This window comes from Serinus canaria, chromosome Z (genome assembly GCF_022539315.1).
Source record: "Serinus canaria isolate serCan28SL12 chromosome Z, serCan2020, whole genome shotgun sequence".
NCBI lineage: Eukaryota > Metazoa > Chordata > Aves > Passeriformes > Fringillidae > Serinus > Serinus canaria.
The window spans coordinates 49,053,306-49,069,741 of NC_066343.1; the positions used below are offsets into that span (position 1 = coordinate 49,053,306).

The 16,436-nt window shown below is 39.0% G+C and overlaps 1 protein-coding gene across 3 annotated transcripts in view; it reads left to right on the forward strand.

Moving 5' to 3' along the window:
* The first annotated feature begins 257 nt into the window (after positions 1-257).
* Positions 258-16,436, forward strand: part of PUM3 (pumilio RNA binding family member 3) — a 32,427-nt gene continuing 16,248 nt past the window's right edge. For 2 of the 3 annotated variants that reach the window (XR_003945833.2, XM_030236946.2), the window contains exons 1-14: positions 343-431; positions 797-903; positions 2,753-2,935; positions 4,616-4,751; positions 5,504-5,579; positions 6,288-6,381; positions 6,592-6,658; positions 7,209-7,383; positions 9,018-9,121; positions 9,611-9,689; positions 11,415-11,513; positions 12,556-12,609; positions 14,134-14,214; positions 16,145-16,287. Coding sequence is in view for 2 of the 3 variants with exons in the window: in XM_030236946.2 (XP_030092806.2) it covers positions 807-903; positions 2,753-2,935; positions 4,616-4,751; positions 5,504-5,579; positions 6,288-6,381; positions 6,592-6,658; positions 7,209-7,383; positions 9,018-9,121; positions 9,611-9,689; positions 11,415-11,513; positions 12,556-12,609; positions 14,134-14,214; positions 16,145-16,287 (1,388 nt within the window). In the remaining variant the exon portion in view is untranslated. Of the gene's footprint in view, positions 432-796; positions 904-2,752; positions 2,936-4,615; positions 4,752-5,503; positions 5,580-6,287; positions 6,382-6,591; positions 6,659-7,208; positions 7,384-9,017; positions 9,122-9,610; positions 9,690-11,414; positions 11,514-12,555; positions 12,610-14,133; positions 14,215-16,144; positions 16,288-16,436 lie in introns of all 3 variants that reach the window. The other variant, XM_030236947.2, reaches the window with a different exon arrangement.

Genomic DNA, 16,436 nt, shown 5'->3' on the forward strand with positions numbered 1-16,436 from the left:
CTCTTGCTCTCTGCGGGACCCGCTCCAGGAGCTCCACGTCTCTCGTGTCCTGGGGAGCCCAGAACTGGACACAGCACTCCAGGGCTGAGTACAGGGGCAGGATCACCTCCTTGGGCCGGCTGGGAATACAGTTCCTAATGCCCCCAGGATACCACTGGCCACACGGGCACACTGCTGCCTCACGGGGGCGTAGTGCCCGGCGACAGTCCCGGCGCCTCTCCCGGAGGCCTGTCCCCGCCCCGCAGCCGGGAGGCGCCACGCGCGCGGCGGCACGGGAGCGCCCGGGCGCGCTGTACGGCACGGCGGCGCGGCACTGTCGCGCGGCAGCAGCGCGGCGGCCAATGGGGAGCGGCGCCCTGGACACGCAGTCGGCAGGCGCAGGCGGGCGGCACATGTGCGGTTAGAGCGGCGGGCCCGGGAGCCGCGGGCGGGTCGGGACAGCGGGGACCGCGGGAGGGCCGGGGCTGGGCGGCCGGGACAGCGGGGACCGCGGGAGGGCCGGGGCTGGGCGGCCGGGACAGCGGGGACCGCGGGAGGGGCTGGGCTGGGCGGCCGGGACAGCGGGGACCGCGGGAGGGCCGGGGCTGGGCGGCCGGGACAGCGGGGACCGCGGGAGGCCCGGGGCTGGGCGGCCTGGACGGCGGGGACCGTGGGAGGGCCTGGCCGAGCCTGTGTGCCTGTGCGCGGCCTCTGGTATCCCACCTTTCGCAGTGGGTGTTAAGCAGCAGGCGCAGGCTGTCTTTCCCTCACGGGGGAGCCGCGGCGGTCCAATAATGTTGTCTCGCTCCGTTTGCAGTGTTGCCGCGATGGAGAACAAGGGTAAAAAGAAGTTCGTGGGGAAGAGTGGAAAAGGGCCTCGTGGAAAAGCGCCGCATGGGAAAAGGAGATTTAAAAAAGATAATGGTAAGAGGGTGAAGGGTAGTCAGAAGGAGCCCTGACTTAATGGTTATGGTTGTGTACTGGCATGCTTGGAGTTCTTTATTTTTTCTCTCTTGGTAAATTCATGTTTTGAAACTATTAGTTTGGCAGATGAGCAACGAGAAGTGGCAGTTTTTTGCTTGGACTTCAGAAAGACTTTGACAGTTTTCTGTCTCCTTTGAGATCCTCACAGAGGTGCTGATGAGTTAAGGGCTGCAGGAGCAGTTGGAGAGGTGGATTGAAAACTGGCTGAATGGCTGGGTCCAGAGACTGGTATGCGTTTTGGAGACCACTGATTAGCAGTGGACCCCTGGAGTGAGTACAAGGTCGAGTTTAGTTCAATAGCTTCATGGATGACCTGGATGATGGGGGAAAGTGCAGCATCTTCAGATTTACAGGTGACACAGAACTGCCAGGAGTCTTAGATGCACCAGAGGGTCGTGCTGCCCTCCAGGGGGATGTCAGCAGGTTGGATGAATGGGATGGCAGAACCTGGTGAAGTTCCTCAAGGGGCAATGGGCAAAGTCCTGCAGCTTGAAGAGAACAGCTCCAGCATGCACTGGAAAATACTGGGGAAAGCCCAGGAGCTCCTGGTGGTCGGAGTTGGACTTGAACCAGCAGTGTGCTCTGGTGGCTAGCTGCATCCTGGGCTGCATTAGGAGGGGTGCTGTCAGCAGATTGAGGGCTGTGAACCTTGCCCTCTCCTCAGCCCTGGTGAGGATTCACCTGAAGTGCTGTGGCCCAGCTCTGGCTGTTCAGTGCAACAGAGATACAGACATGCTGGAGAGAGCCCAATGAAGGGTTGCAAAGATGATGTGGGGACCAGGGCATCTGTTCTGGTAGGAAAGGCTGAGACATCTGGGTCAGTTCAGCCTGTCCCAGAGAGAAGACAAGGCTGAAGGGGTTCTGTTCAGTGTGTACAGATGTCTGAAGAGAAGGTTTAAAGACAGAGCCAGATGTTTTCCAGTAGTGCCCAGTGACAGGACCAGAGAACAGTGGCCACAAACTAAAACACAGGAGATTACTTCTCAGTATCAGGAAGACTTTTTTTACTCTGGGAGTGACTGCACATGGGCACAGGTTGCCCCTGGAGATGGTGGAGTTTACCAGATTTGAGACAGTCAAAAACTACCCAGACGGGGTCTTGGACAGCTGGTTTTGAGCAGGAGGGTTGGACCAGATGACTTTGAGAGGTGCCTCCAAGCCACAGGCATTCTTTAACTCTGTCTTGTATTCAAAACTGTACTGACTGTGTGAGGCAATAATTTGCTGAAATGCTTTAAACAGGTTGCATTGCAAGCCCTTCATCTCTGTTTGATTCACCTAAAATATTCTCAGTTAAAATTTAGAAGTTGATAACCTTTTGATTCTAGACTTGGTGTTCCTACATTGAGACAAAATTGAGAAGTGAAGCTAGATGGGAACCTGCTATGGGTTAGGATTGAGAAGATGCCTTTCACTGCTGCCTCAAAACAGATGATGTTGAAACAACTCTGATCATGAGCTATGGAAAGAGTGGGGATTTGGGGATTGATGACTTAGGTGTTTGGAATGGTGAAGTTGTTAATATGGAATAATCCTTTTTATGCCTGAGCTCTTACACTACTGCCAAGAAGATAATGCCTGGGCAGAACTTCCCTAGAGAAAACGTACACACTCAGGGGCTGCAGTGAAAACACCAGCTTTGAGAAGCACATAAGAATTTTTGTTAAATACAGAATTGTTACTAGAAGATAGTTTAATTCTTTTTACAGTAATTTAATTTTTTTATTATTATTTTGAAGCAACAGTAGCTATGTGATGGCATTTTAATTTCTTTTGTGTTGGTTAATAGATTCAGGTCAACCAAAGAAAGTCTTTAACAAAGGAGATGAGGAAGAAAAGCCTAAATTCATTTCCAAGAAGTTTGTTAAAGGACAGTTAAGACCTGGAAAAGCTGCTGTCAAACAATTCAAGAATAAACAGCAACCAGAAAAGTTTGCAAAGAAGAGAAAGTGCCAGGATGGTGAAGAGGGAGGTGAGCAGATTTTTAAGCCTGGATATCAAGGGTAACCAGGTTTTGGAAAACGCATTGTTACCTAGGTTTTCCTCTTTCTTTCTGCCTTTCCAAATTGGCTAAATAACTCCAGGTTTATTTCCTGTTTAGTCTTTGCTGTGGGAAAAATTACTTCACTTGACTAAGCCTGAGGCTTAGTCAAGCCATGAAAATCAACAGTTTGTAGTTTTCTTGGAAGTCAGAAGTAAAAGAGACTGTAGCAAATTTTAAAATTGTCATACCATCCTAAAGCTCTGTTTATTTTAATGGCAGCTTTAGTGGTCAGCTAGAAACTGGCAGTTGTTACACTTGATTTGCAAACACAGAGGTTTTCATACTATGTTTTGGACTGTTCTAAAAGTACTTGCTATAAGCTTTGGAACAGAAATTCATGAAACAAAGTTGATTATCCTTTACATTATTTCCTTTCTGTGGTCCAGACTATCTAGTCATATCCTGTAAGAGAAAAAAAAAAAACATCATGGGTGTTAACACTGCTTTTATGTTTTACAGCTTTTTTCCTTTCTGGTGTTTATGCAGAAAGCTTAAATAGTTGTTTGGTTTTATCATGTTTAAATGGGTTTATTTTTCAAATTAATTCCTACTGCTTGAGATCTTCATCTTGTCCCATCCTCTTCCCTAAAGTAAATCTCTACCTGGGCAGTTAATCAGTGTTATAAAATTAGAAGTGGGATCTTAAATGAGGGGTTCTGAAGTTCTGCAGAAATACATCATTTTTTTGAAGCACAGTAGACTATGTCGAGTATTTTATTATTGCTGTTCTTGCATGTTTGCAGAATGGCTTCACATGGAATATGCACTAGATGTCTGAAAATCTAATAACAGAATGTTTTTATTAGGCTGCTTTTAAAAAAAGGAAACCCAGTATTTAAAGTAAACTTTTAAATATTATTCACAAGAGTAAATTAAAGCCTCTGTATTGCACGGCTCTCAAAGCATTACAAGTTTTTCTTGTCACTGTTGCTTTAGGAGAGGGATATAAAAATCAATAATATGCTTTGTAAAAAGGAAAACATGGATTTTTGAATGCGTCAGTTAAGAACATGCTGCTAAATACCAATGAACAGTGCTTTAAGCTATACAAATTTTGGGTGGTGTCTTTAATGCATAATTTGTGGCCCTTTTATAACATTATTTTGCCCCAGTTCATTGTGTGGCAGTGTACAAGGGTTGTATAGTAAAATACCAAGCTTAAGGAATTTCCCTGAGTAAAAAGATTAGGCGTGTAAAAAGGGTTTAACTTCTTTTCTCGTATAGAGTTTTCAGATATGTATCTTTGAGTTAGAGTTCTTCTTTTGGGAGAGGGGAAAGGAATGCATGAATTACAAGTAAACTAAAATGGGAGAATTATTGGGGCAGCCATAGCTGCTAAGTACATCTTCAGTCAATTCAGTCAAAGCTATGTGGTGCATCCTGTGACAGTTTTGAGGAAAATTAATTGTTTGCCTTGTTCCCCCAGTAGTCTAGATTACTAGCTTAGCATACTTATTCAAGATTTATGGCTGGCTGGGTAACTGCAGGCAAAGGTCCTGAATTGTTAGTAAGTCAAGTCATGGAACTGCCACAGTTTAGACTGGTAAAGAATTCTATTGCTGCTCTTTTATTTATTGACTTAGAAAATATATTTGTTTTTTTCCTAAGGGTCAGATTCTAAGAAGCCAAATTGGAATGACTTCAAAAAGAAAAGGAGAGAGTTAAAGCAAACCAGACAAATTAATGATAAAAGTAATTTTGACATAATTGTAAAATCTAAACAAATATGGGAAGGCATGAGAAGGTAATGACTTTTTTTCTTCCACTCTGTTGACTTCTAGTCATAAATTGCCAGAATACTGTTTTTCTCATCTTGTGTAATTATATAAAACTGTATTTCCAAACTGAATCTCCTGAGTGAGCAGTAACATTGCATGCAATTTTTTAGGTAGATCAAACAGAGTATGATAACCTCTGCTCCTAGGAATGTCTGGATTGAACTTGTATTTTAGGCTAAAATTCATAAATTTGTGAGTAATTGCTTAAGAAATTGCATTTTTTTTGCTTTTTCAGCCCTGAAATACAGAGCATGCACTGATTCACCCTGATCCTGCAGTGGGATCACTGCTTGAGTTTTATGTGAAGGTTCATTGTCTCTGTCTGAGGGTGTAATTGTAGAACTGGTGCCCCATGTCAGCAAGACAAGTTGATTTTGCTTGTTTTGAGTGTTTGTGCTTTGCATGCTTACAGATTTTTGGACCTGTAAGCAACTCTGATTGCAAATTTGAGTTTATGTTTCAAAAATATTTTTGAAATTTTTACTCAAAAAAAAAAAGAATAAAGTGTGGAATTCTGGTTTGATTTCCACGAATTGAAACAGCTTAATTTCATCTCTGTACACGGTTAATTAATGACAGTATAAATTTGGATTGGCAGAGGCCAACTTGGTTCTATTTGTACTGTCTTGCTTCTTAATTTATAGATATAAGTGAATCATACTACAAAAAAGCTGCTTCCTCGGTTAGAATTGTTTTACTAGATATTTTTTGCTTCTAGGAAGAAATGCAATAAGGAGAAACGAGAAAAGCTGATGAATGACCTACAGAAGCTTCTTCATGGGAAAATTAAAAAGGTAAGAAAAATAGTAATGGCCTAGTGCACAAATTCACAAATTTTTCTTTAACAAATGGTGAAACTTTGAGTAAAAAGAGTAAAAACAGGGCACAGAGACTGCATTTGGCACCTGTATTTCAGGACAGTAGTCCTGGGATGCTTTCTCTGTCAGCTGGCTGTTGTAAAAGGCTGCCAAGTAGCTTTAGTCCTGTGAAATTTGATGTTAGCTGGGGTTCAGGAGCTCAGAGGTTTGATTAGTCACAATTGTTACTTTGCAATTTTCTAGGGAAGTTAGTGTCCTCATGCTTAATCATGCTAAACAGTCTTTCTGCTTTATTCTTGAAGTGTATAAATTTTCAGTGAGGAGCATGTTGAGCTTTTCATATTCCGTGCTGAAGTGGAGCTGTTTCATCATACTTACTCTGAAATTATGAAGAAGAGGAACAAAATGGAGATACCATTAAATGGTTTTATTTCAGTATGGAAAACCTTAATGCTTGTCCTTAATTGTCAGCAGCTGTTGTCTGTATTCTCTTTGATAGAGTACTTGTGAAGGGGCAAAAATCGTTAAGTCTTGGTTTGTTATAAGCAGGTAACTGCTTTTCTAATTTTATAATTGGCATTACATGTGGGATGAAACTTTACCAGAGAGCACATACATTAAAGTAATTATGGTTCATACTGCTTTTTGAATGGCCTAGAGTAACAAAATATCTCTGTCCTTAAGCTGGCGTTTGCGCATGATTCAACCCGGGTGATCCAGTGCTTTATTCAGTATGGTAATGAGAAGCAAAGGCAAGAGACATTTGAAGAATTGAAAGGTATTTTCATTTCACTTATATGCTTCTGTATTGTGGTTAGGAAGGATTTTAACAAACCATGTTGTTTTCTCTTGAATATTTTTACCTTTTTTTCTGAACTGATGTATAATTTCTAGTGAACTCTTCATATTTATTTAAATAATGACTTATCATTTAATGAAGTTAATGTAGTGAAAAATAAGCAAGCTGAATGTTTCTCACTCCTTCTAGATAGCCTAATAGAATTGAGCAAGTCAAAATATTCCAGAAACATTGTGAAGAAGTTTCTTATGTATGGGTGAGTTTCCCAAGTGAATTTCCTTATCAAAGTTGTTTCATTTCCAGTGTGAATGCTGGTTCTTAATCTGTAGCGGATCGACCATGAATAAAAAGTATGTCTCTGTCAACATCTTTGCAATATTATGGAGTAAAGACAGGGGGCTGCTAACAGTATTTTTCCTTTTGCAAGAAATAAAGCTAATGCTGTTCATGCTAAGGAAAACATGACCAAAAAGAAGGTTAGATTTATTGTCAGAGTTGATCTTTGCTGTGTGTGAAACACTGGCTTTTAAAAAATTTCTTTGCTAAGCATTTCACTATGGCATTTGTTATTCTCTAGAATTTATTCACTGTTTCCTTTCCCTTGGAAAATTCCCCAGGAATTTTCCCACATTCCTGGCTTTCTTTACATATTTTCCCAGTGCTATAAGGCTGATTCAGATTCATAAAGTTCATGGTTTCTGTGATAAAACTTACTACCTAAATGTGTTTCTAAAATAAGACTATCAATAGGTAAGCTTATCTCTAGAAGTCTTAACTCTTGCTATTTGTATTTCCCTGTAAAACAGGACAAAAGCACAAGTTGCAGAAATAATAAAAAGTTTTAAAGGCCATGTGAAAAAAATGCTTCGTCATGCCGAAGCATCTGCTGTGGTGGAATATGCATATAATGACAAAGCCATTCTGGAGCAGAGAAATATGCTGACAGAAGAACTATATGGGAACACTTTCCAGGTTTACAAGGTGGTATTTCAGTACTTTGTAGTTTAGACAGTTTAGCCCATAAGGTGTTGTGTTAGTAATGCCCTAATGTCCTATCTTACCTACTATTTCTTTTGATAATATTTCTTTCTGTCAGCTGTCTAAAGGTAGTCTAGTTTAGCATGTTTAAATGTAATGATTACTTGCACATTTCTAGTTTAGATGAAATTGTTGTGGGTTGTTTTAGTTTGAGCTGTGTAAAATATGCTATGTTCATGTATGAGCTTGCTTTGCTCATCAAAGACAGTTTGTTCTTATGTAGTTTCAGTTCTCATAGTGCCTAAGCTGATATCATCCTTGCTATGGTAAGACTTAGGCACAATTCTTCATTAGTACCGTAGATGACTCTTGTGTCAGAACTATCTTATGTCTTGTGAAAACTGCATGTGGGCAGAACGGGCCAGTATCAACAAACAGTATTCCATTTAGGCTTAATTTTTTTCTTTGTTTTCTTTTCATGTGGAGACTGTAGCACTTGAGTTCGAACTCCACTGAAATCTAGGTCTCTGGTGGATGCTCACCAGGCAGTTGGAACCTTCTTAAAAACTACAACCTCCATTCTTTTGGATTCTGTTTTTAATTTTTGCTGACTTGTAAAGTTGGTATCCATTAGAGTTAGGAATTTTGCTACAAAGTCTTGCTAAAACAGAACTGTTTTACACAATTACTAACTCCACCCTAATGATTTTTTCACATGTTCCCTTATATGCAAGATTTCTGTTAAAATCATCTTAAGAAATTAAAAGCTCATTTCTGAACCTGTATTTTCTTAATAGGTTATTTTAAGTTTTAGTTAGGCACTTTGCAGCACTAAGTAGAGCGGCATGTTGTTGTGATTATGGGCTGTAATTTATACTGAGAGTCAAAAAGCCTGTGAAATGAAGGGCACTGTTAGCTTCCATCATTCTGGTATTTTTGGCATAACTGCTTTAAGTAGCCAGACATTGTGTTGCAAAACCAAGATTCAGCACAATGTAGGTTTATAAAAAATTGCAGTGTAGTCTTTAAAAAGTAACAGGGATGGTTTAAAAACTATTTCTTCTAATTGTCTATTGAATCAGACTTCTTCTCATGGCAGGTTATTTTAAAAGAGTTAGCAGTGTAATTATTTTGTTCACATACCAGGAAGTACTTCTGTGTGTAAGGTATATGGTAAATATTCCCCCTCTCTGCTGTTCCTGAGCTGGAATTTTCTGAGCCTTTGTTAGCTTCTCAGTTAATTAACTTGTTGTGTTGCCCTCTGATGTGTGCCTAAAGCAGGGTTTCTGCTTAGCTCAGGAGCACTTTAACACAGTGCCAGTTTTATGTATTTTGCCTTCTGTCTGGCATGAAGAGCTGATGTAATTGGCAAGAAGCAGCTCAGGCTGTAGAAGTGGGTTTTGTTTGCTAATGAGGAATATTTGATTTCTGGAAGCTGAAGTTTACAGCTTCAGACATACTCAGAAAAGGTAGCTTTTTATTTTTAAAATTGTAAATATTTTTAGTTTTGCAGAAAATTCATTTTGTTTTTGATATTCCTGACCTTTGATTGAAAAAGGTCTAAGCATTGTAATTTTCTATGAGCTCTGATTCTTACTGGTATGATTAAACCTCTGGTTGTACTGTGTTCGTTTCAGACACCGGCTACCCCAACACTGGATAAAGTGCTAGAAGCTCAGCCTGAAAAGAGAGAGGCCATCTTGGATGAAATGAAGCAGATTCTTACACCAATGGCACAAAAGTAAGGACAAAAATCAGCTGAAGGTGTGATAATCTAGCACAAATCAGTTTGTTTCTGACATACAACTGGTATATTTGTAAGTTCAGATGACAGTGATACTGATACTCTTTCAAGCTGTAATGTTGCTATGCTGAATAGTCTATGGTTTTGTCCCAGGTGTTATAATGAGTATCTTCCCTTAATTTTGAACTCCCCTTCTATGAGTTAAAGCATCCTCTATCCCAGTCAGACAATTGGTAGAAATGTTGCACTACAATATATTTCCATAATGCATTAGATATGCTTCTCCAGTGAAGAAAATACGTTCTATAATTTGTAAATTTTGTTAGAATCTTCCACAAATGTTAAACATCTGAATCCAAAATGATTGTGTGTTTTTTGCTCACCATGGTGCCTAACTTTTTAAAATACAACTGAGGCATTGCTAACATAATTTAAAATGATTGTTTGTGGGGAGCTTGTTGCTTATTTTCATCTCTCCAAATACAGAGAGGCAGTGATAAAGCACTCACTGGTACATAAAGTGTTTTTGGACTTCTTCACTTACGCTCTTCAGAAACAAAGATCTGTAAGTATGTTTATTTTGCTTTTTGTCTTCTTTTCTTCTTTTTCTTCTTTTGCTTTTTTGTCTGCTTTTTGTGGAATGTTTTTTATCTTCTTGTGAAAACTTTGTAAGTTAACTAGACAAAAATACACATCTTGCATTAATAGAGTTCTACACATCTGATGATTCTGGATAGATCATGGGAGAGTAGTGTTGTATGGAGATTTATAGCTACAGTGAACTTTTTCAAGTGTTTGTGATACTTGAATTTTTTCAAGTATCACAGAAAAGTGAGATGACTTTGATGTTTCTTCTTTTCTTGCTAAATGACCCTTTGCAGTAGCTGGAGAATGTAATTAAAGTGAGGACCACTGCTTGCAGTAGTTTAGCTTTCCAGTGTGTAGTTTCTTAACAACTTGTAGTGGTTGTCCAAAAATCTCTTGACCAAAATACAATGAAATTGGCCCTTCTGTCAGCAACCAAAACTTAGTTTGCTGTATCTGTATTAAATTGCAGGTTTAAAATTATGTCAGATATTCTTGTATTTAGGCCTAAATCTGTCTGTGTGATGTGACATGGTTTAAGCTCTGGTATGCTGTTTGACTTTACCTGTCTTCAAGATCTGTCTGTCAGCCTCACCTTGGTTCTGCAGCTCAGAACCATGTCACTTCAAGTCCGGCAGAGCCTTCTAAACTTGCTGTCTCTTGCTTCTTTCTGCCAGACTGGACTCCTGAATACTTCTTTGTTACTGTTGATAAACCCAAAGCTAAGGGTAGGGAAGTGGACTATTTGGGGCCTATTCTGAGTCCAGATCTTCAGAACCCAGAGCATTCCTGTGCATGGTTTTATGTAATGCTATGTCTGAGAATGCTTTTGTATTCGCTTGCATGAATCAGGGGAATAAGGTCATATCTCCTTGCTTGGCTTTCTGTGCAAATGTGCTAGTATATGGACATGCTCTTCGGGGTTTGGAAACCCCTTCTGCAGATCTGTTCCTGCCTGTGCTTACAGGTAGTGACACCAATTGTGTTGTGGCTGAGCAGTTTGTAAATAAGTGGTAAAATGCTTGGAGCCTTTGGCTGGAGAGCAAGAAGAACTAGGGATAGAAAGAAGCATCGGTGGGAGCTGCACTTCGAGGAAATCTATTGGATAGTAACAGAAGTAGTATCTAGTAATCCAAGAGGGTGTCATTTGATTTGATTTGATTTTTTTCTTTGGCTGATGGTATTGTCAGATAGCTTCAGAGAACTTCATTCCTTTGATATGAAGACAAAACTTCTGACTATGTCTTGTAATACCTGATTTATAACATAAGCTGCTGCTTAAATGACTGTAGTTCATCTTACTTTCTGGCTCATATTCATGTATGAATATGCATCAGCTTCAAAGATTTATTCCTAAATTAATGGTTGTCTTTTTCTCTATCTTCTCTCTCAGTTCTGAGCAGCCTTTCTTGAATTTTTTGTAATAGGACAGCTGACAAGCTTCAGTACAGTTGTGATTTCATGGCGTGATTATGATGAATAGTGTAATATTAAAGAGAGAAAGCTTGTGTCATTTGCAGTCTTTTGGACTCCTGTTGGGGCAGTTTTTCATAGGTCAGGGAAATGAGAGTGGTTCTGTAGAGGCAGTGATGGAGTGTAGAGCAGTACCATGTGGGCAGACAAAATAATTCTTTCTTCCTCACCTGCCTTGAGTTCCTCAAGCCTTTTCTTTGATCTTTTTGCTTTATTACCTTTTCTTCCCCAGGAAATGATAGAAGCTATCAGAGAGGCTGTCATCTACCTGGCACACACTCATGATGGAGCCCGAGTAGCAATGCACTGCTTATGGCATGGCACTCCCAAGGTTTGGTTTCCTTCCACTTAGTTCTCTCTGACTGCCCATATGGGACCTTCTGCTTGCATTTTAAAGCAATTAACAATTTGAGAGCAAGATTAAAAACTGACCTGTCTTTATCTATTGGCAAACTTAAGCAGTACTTTTTTGTGAATCAAATGCTTTCATTAGAACTTTTATAGCAGAAGCATCGCCTTTTATTTTTAGCAGAGGTTTTTACAGTGACACATGGAGTAATTTTTCCACTACAAGGTTATTGGCATTTCATGTATCCCATGGATTTCTTAATATAAGTGAAACTGACAGTAGGAAGAGGACAGTAAAGAAATCATAATGCGAAACCATGTTTGGCTTTGGAATGCCAAGACTTGCAAAATGGTACAGGAAATGTGGTTTAGTTTCATCAGCTGATACAATGTCCAGAAATTATTTTGGTGTAATACATGTCATCACATCTTGGAAATACTGTAATGCCTCCTATGTTTTTCTATATTAAAAAAATAAAAAAGATGGCTTATTAAAATAGTCCAATTAAGTTTCTAGGATCTAGGCATAGTAATGGATCCAAAGAAGACTGAGCAGTGATTCCAAGAGCCAAAAATACAGGGAGGGACCTTTCTGGCAAAATATTCTTGCTAGTAATAGGGGTTTAAACCAAGTTAGAGTTTTAAGTAGTGTTGAATATGTTTCTATCCAAATGAAGAGATGAAATGCATTCTTCCTTAATTAAGGGATAAAATATGAGTGAACATATGTGATAGTTTGGGGTTTTTTATTGTGGTTTTTTCCATGTTTTTTTGACATGTGTCCCACTGGTGATCTGGACTTGTAAATATACCACAGGATCTCTCTGGGATCAGGTCACAATTCAGGTTTAACTTTCCATACTGGTTCTGGGTGTAAAGTAATAGAATATGTGTGAGTCTTTGGTAGATGCCTTTGCCTTAGAAAGCAAATTGAAGATTATCTTTTTGAAAGGTGTAAATAGTTTAGTTACTCAGAATCACTGGTATTCTAGGCTCATTTGAGTTTCCTCTTTTCTTTTGGATAGGACAGAAAAGTCATTGTAAAAACTATGAAGACGTACGTTGAAAAAATAGCAACGGTGAGTGTTCATTAACCACTTCTTTCATAGTCTCTGAAACTAGTGATTTGATAGAGGCTAGCTTGAACGTTCTTTGGTACTGGGAACAGTTTTGAGATCTTAATAAAACCAGTCTTGAAATAGCAGTATAAATTAATTGAACTGTATGGAATATTTATAGACCTGCCAAGAAGCTTCATTGTGAGCACTACATGTAGTGGTATGCTTCATTATGGCTGAATTCATTATTATTCCTCAGTTTTCTTTCTACTTTTTATTTTGTTGATCCAGACTTTGTATTGCATCTTCATGCAGTTCATTGGTTAATTCTCCTTGGTTGGGAGTAAAGCAGCCTATATAAAGAGGAGGAATCAAAATCAAGATATGCTGAGATGTCATTGAAAAGGCTCTCTAAACATGTGTATTTCTTAGAAGATGCTCAATATTTTTTTTAAGTCAGGAAGATTCAAAATACATTGGAATACAATGGAAGAATTCAGTTTTCTTTTTTAATGAATAACATGTGCTTGGAGTCTGCAGCACCAGCATAGTAACAATTGAAACCAGATTTCATGGAGTTGGGCAAAACCGTAGCTGTAAAGAAGAGCTTTTTAAACTTCCGTTTCTGGTTGCTCTGGGTTTTTTTATTTTCTAATAGTTATTGTGATCTCAGTCAGTGGCCTTCAAGCATTTTGATCGCATCCTGGGCATGTATCCCCAAAGTATATATTTATGTATAAATCACATGCCTTTACTACTCTAGCAGTGTACATTATAATAGAAAATTTGAAAGGATGAGATAAAAATAACCAGAGCCTATTTTTATTTTTTATTAATGGTTCCAAAAATATTTTCTTTCTGCACCATAATGATTGTCTTGTGCAACCCACTTTGAGGGCCATTGGTCTAGGTAATCTTTCTCTCCATAATTTTCCACTATAATAAATTAATTGTTTCATTTTATAAGTTATATGGAATTATGAGACAGTGGGTAAATAATAACTGACACAACACTGGAGCACAGAAGATCTAGCTTCACTTTGATGTAGAGCCTCACTGACATACAAGTGAATTGGTTGTGGCCTTTATGAGTGTACTGGAGACTTGATCTCCAGCAATGCAATTAAGACTGTATGGCTCACTGCAGAGATATGATCTCCAAAAACATTGTATGTGACTTAGTTCACTTGTAAGCAAATCAACAATAGAAATAAAGTCTGTAATGTTGCTGTAGGGAAAATACTATGATTTCAAATGTTGATAATACAGTAGGATCAGGTTAACAGCTTGAACATGGTAAAACAGTATACCCACTTGAAATGGAAGATAGACCTTTGTTTTAACAGCATATTTCTTTTAACAAGCCTTGCTTTTGGAGAGAAACCTAAATGCTGGACTTCTCTCATTCTATGACAGTAGTCAGAATTTGCTTGTGCTTCATGTTGCGTTATGTTTGAGACAAACCCTCTGAAATCTTGATTCTAAATCAGTTAGTATATTCATAAAAAATGACTGCATGTGGTTTCTGATGTCTCATCTTTGCAGGGTGAATTTTCTCATCTGGTCTTGCTGGCGGCATTTGATTGCATTGATGACACTAAACTTGTGAAGCAGTTAATTATATCAGTAAGTAATTGAATTTCTCCTAAAATAGTATATTAAATAGTGTCAATGTGTTTATCAGTGTATAGGAGAATGAAAGTAGGAATCCATCTGCTTTTTTGCTTTTTTAGACTATTTAAATACTTCCTGTCTTTTCTGTGTCATTATATTTATGTATCATGATTAGTTTTTTCTTTTCCTAGCAGACTGTAGCACTTTCAGACATAATTTTAATTATTTATTTGAATTAATTTTTAAGCTAGGTTCAGTGCTTGGTGAAATTTTCCCTTTTAGTACACATTCATTCTGGGTAAGGGGTGACTGGAGTCTCTTTAAAGTCAATGTCTTTTATCAAAGAAGTTTGAGCTCTACTAATATTTCTAGAGATGAAATCGATGGAAAACTTCAGAATGATGATGGTACGTTATTGATTTTACAAGCGAAACTATTTGCATACTCTCAGCAGAGAAATTCACATTGATGTACGTGTTATAATCTGCTTCCAGTAGTACTCATGCTATAGCTGTAAGGGCTGGTGGTTTAGGGGGAGTGGCAGGGAGATAAAGATGAGGCAGATCTTCTGTGGAAAATGAATATGAGGAGAAAGTGGTTCCGATGAGGCTTGTTTTGCGAAGTAGGAACAATTCTTCCCTTGTGCAACTTTGTGTAGGGTGCAGTTGGGATTTTGTACGCTGTCATAGGGATTTGGCTGTTAGACTCTGCCTCTCTAATGGGTCTGAAGTGATTACAGCATATTTGTGTGGAGGTGGATTTTGTTACTCAAGGATTTCAGCTATGATTGCAGCTGGGTTTGGTTCCCAGAGCCAGGTCTGAAATGTAACAACAACTTCTGGGAAAGGACTAAGGAAGTAAGTTCATTCCTAGAATGAGATATTCGACCTATTCCTGTAGTGTGTAAAAGCACTCTGCTTTCTGGAGAGTATATTAGTTCAGATACTGTGTCTTTAACTGAGCTTCCAAGATGTCATTTAGTGACAGAATCATCTGAGATCAAGAATTAATGTGTTATCAGAGGTAGTGGAATGTTTACTGTTTGGTCATCCTATAACATCAGTCTGGACAGAAAATGGAGAGCACGATGTGGCCTTTGCACATACGCATCGGCCCATCAGGGTTTATGTGTGGTCAAGAATGAGGAAAGGATGGCAGGAAGAAGAAAAAAAAATCTTAGGATCAAAACCAGCTCTTCAGATAGTCAATGAAAACTAGTAGCAGATGATGAGGTGGGGGCATCTTAAAATCAAGCATTGAAGCATATTCTGTAGAGGAAACCAATCTTTAAAATTATTTCAAAGAGCAGTTAGACTTGAAAGATACCTTATGGAGATTATAATTTTGTCCATAAAAAAAATTAGCTTTAGGAAGATAAAAAAACTTGAGAGGAAGAAAAAGCAAGGAGGTTTTTGTAGGTTTTTTTTGTGGTTTTGGGGGTTTTTTTTGGGTTTTTTTGTGTGTTTTTTTTTGGTTGTTTTTTTTTGGGGGGGGGGAGCAGTGTTTTTGTTGGTTTGGAATTACTTTTGGTAGTATTGCAAAATTCATCATTTGTCTGGGTTGGCAGTATGGCTGAGAATTAGTAGGTAAAGGAGGGTTTTAAGCTCTTTAAATCCTCTGAAAGAAAGTCACTTCTTATCATCATCTCTCAGGTCCACAGAATCTTAATCCTGGACCAAAGTCTGTCTGTGGTGTGTTGAACTTCCATATGTGATTGGAACTGTACATTGAGCGCCTGGCATGTGTAAAGATTCAGGCAGATCTCAGCACAAAATCCCTCTCTTTCATGAGGACTCCAAAAAGATGGAGACATTACCAACAAGAGATAGCATGTCTCTGTCATTTAGAGTTTCTCCTGGTACTTTTTGACAGTTCCAATACTGATAGTGACCAAGAGCTGTTATTTCATTAATGTTTTCTTGTGGTTTGTTTACTCCCACAGGAAATAAAAGCTTCTTTGCCTGATATAATAAACAACAAATATGGAAAGAAGGTCTTGTTGTACTTGCTAAGTCCTAGAGATCCTGCACATTTTGTTCCAGAAATCATCACACTTCTGCAACAGGGAGATGGAAATGCCTATAGGTAACTCAGATGTGAAGGTTGCGTGGTTTTTCTTAGCAGTGCAGAAGAAGTCTTGCAACTTTTCGTTGTTATTCAATTTCAACTTTTCTTCATAATAAATCTAAGTAATGTAGATATATATAAATAATACATGTTTGCCCCTTTTGTAA